The sequence below is a fragment of the Geospiza fortis genome, unplaced genomic scaffold (genome assembly GCF_000277835.1).
Source record: "Geospiza fortis unplaced genomic scaffold, GeoFor_1.0 scaffold150, whole genome shotgun sequence".
Taxonomy (NCBI): domain Eukaryota; kingdom Metazoa; phylum Chordata; class Aves; order Passeriformes; family Thraupidae; genus Geospiza; species Geospiza fortis.
The window spans coordinates 166,909-168,872 of record NW_005054639.1 but is presented as its reverse complement, the minus strand read 5'-3'; the positions used below and the strand labels follow the sequence as shown (position 1 = coordinate 168,872).

The 1,964-nt window shown below is 64.6% G+C and overlaps 1 protein-coding gene across 2 annotated transcripts in view; it reads left to right on the top strand.

The window, feature by feature from the left end:
• Positions 1 to 6: 6 nt before the first annotated feature.
• KIF3C (kinesin family member 3C) overlaps positions 7 to 1,964 on the top strand; it is a 13,830-nt gene continuing 11,872 nt past the window's right edge. Inside the window, exons 1-2 of one of the 2 annotated variants that reach the window (XM_031064826.1) lie at positions 7 to 600; positions 721 to 1,381. In XM_031064826.1, coding sequence (XP_030920686.1) covers positions 29 to 600; positions 721 to 1,381 — 1,233 coding nt within the window. In that variant the 5' untranslated portion in view covers positions 7 to 28. Of the gene's footprint in view, positions 1,382 to 1,964 lie in introns of both variants that reach the window. The other variant, XM_005430474.2, reaches the window with a different exon arrangement.

Below are 1,964 nucleotides of genomic sequence, written 5' to 3'. Positions count from 1 at the left end.
GCTCCGGGTGGTGGCCCGGTGCCGGCCCATGAGCCGGCGGGAGGAGGCGGCGGGATACGAGCGCGTCCTGGAGCTGGACGTGAAGCTGGGCCAGGTGAGCATCCGCAACCCCCGCGCCGCCCCCGGGGAGCTGCCCAAAACCTTCACCTTCGACGCCGTGTACGACGCCAGCTCCAAGCAGGCCGACCTCTACGATGAGACGGTGCGGCCGCTCATCGACTCGGTGCTGCAGGGCTTCAACGGCACCGTCTTCGCCTACGGCCAGACCGGCACCGGCAAGACCTACACCATGCAGGGCGCCTGGGCGGAGCCCGAGAAGCGCGGCATCATCCCCAGCGCCTTCGAGCACATCTTCACCCACATCTCCCGCTCGCAGAACCAGCAGTACCTGGTGAGGGCCTCGTACCTGGAGATCTACCAGGAGGAGATCAGGGACCTCCTCGCCAAGGACCAGAGCAAGAAGCTGGAGCTGAAGGAGAACCCCGAGACCGGGGTGTACATCAAGGACCTCTCCTCCTTCGTGACCAAGAACGTCAAGGAGATCGAGCACGTGATGAACCTGGGCAGCCAGACGCGCTCCGTGGGCAGCACCAACATGAACGAGCACAGCTCGCGCTCCCACGCTATCTTCCTGATCACCATCGAGTGCAGCGAGACGGGCCCGGACGGCGAGGAGCACATCCGCGTGGGCAAGCTCAACCTCGTGGACCTGGCTGGCAGCGAGCGGCAGAACAAAATGGGGGCCCACGGAGAGCGCCCCAAGGAGGCCTCCAAGATCAACCTCTCCCTCTCGGCCCTGGGCAACGTCATCTCGGCGCTGGTGGACGGCCGGAGCACGCACATCCCCTACCGGGACTCCAAGCTCACCCGCCTGCTGCAGGACTCCCTTGGGGGCAACGCCAAGACAATCATGGTGGCCACCTTGGGCCCGGCCTCGCACAGCTACGACGAGAGCCTCTCCACCCTCAGGTTCGCCAACAGGGCCAAGAACATCAAGAACAAGCCCCGGGTGAACGAGGACCCCAAGGACACCTTGCTGCGGGAGTTTCAGGAGGAGATCGTGCGGCTGAAAGCCCAGCTGGAGAAACGCGGGATGCTGGGCAAGAGGAGGAGGAGGAGCAGCCGGAGGAAGAAAGCAATGGATGGAGAGGGCACCGTGGACAATGAAGGGGAGGACGAGAATGAGGATGGCCTGGAGAAGACCATGGAGAATTACTTGAAGGAGCAGAAGGAGAGGCTGGAAGAGGAGAAAGCCGCTATCCAGGATGACCACAGCCTGGTGAGTGAGGAGAAGCAGAAGCTGCTCCAGGAGAAGGAGAAGATGATAGAGGACCTGCGGAAGGAGCAGGAGGCCACGGAGCTGCTGGCCATCAAGTACAAGGTTCGTGTTGCCAGGCGTGGTGACAAACGGGGCCGGGGTGCCTGCTGTGCCCCCAGCCCCTGGTGTGGAGTGGGAATGGATCCCAAGCAGGGAACCTGGGGGAGCTGCTCAGCAAGGGGGTCTCCCAAGTGAGGTGACCAGGCAGGGTCCCCAAGGGCAACCCCAGGCTCTGGCGTGGGGCTGGGCTGGGGTGGCCCTCAGACCTGTGTGGGGACACTGTGGGGACCTGCAGGGAGTGACAGGGAAGGGCCACAGGGGAGAGGGTCACTGTGGCACGAGTGTGCTGTGCTCAGCTCTTGTCCCCTTCGGCACAACAAAGCAGCTGGTGTGGGAAGGGGGAGTGATGAGAGTGATGCTGCAGATTCGTCCCTGGTGGCCTCGGGAGCGAGCCCAGGGCTGGGGCTGGGGACACAGAGCACCTGCCCCCAGTTCTGTCCAGCCCTTGCTCCCAGTGGGCTCTGTGGGGATGGGCAGGGCCTGGCAGCTCTGCAGGGACCCCCGTCCCCCTCCCCAGCCCAAACCCTTCCTGGCACCCCAAGCCAGAGCAGGGTGGATGGGGGCACCACCGCTGGCTCAGGGATGC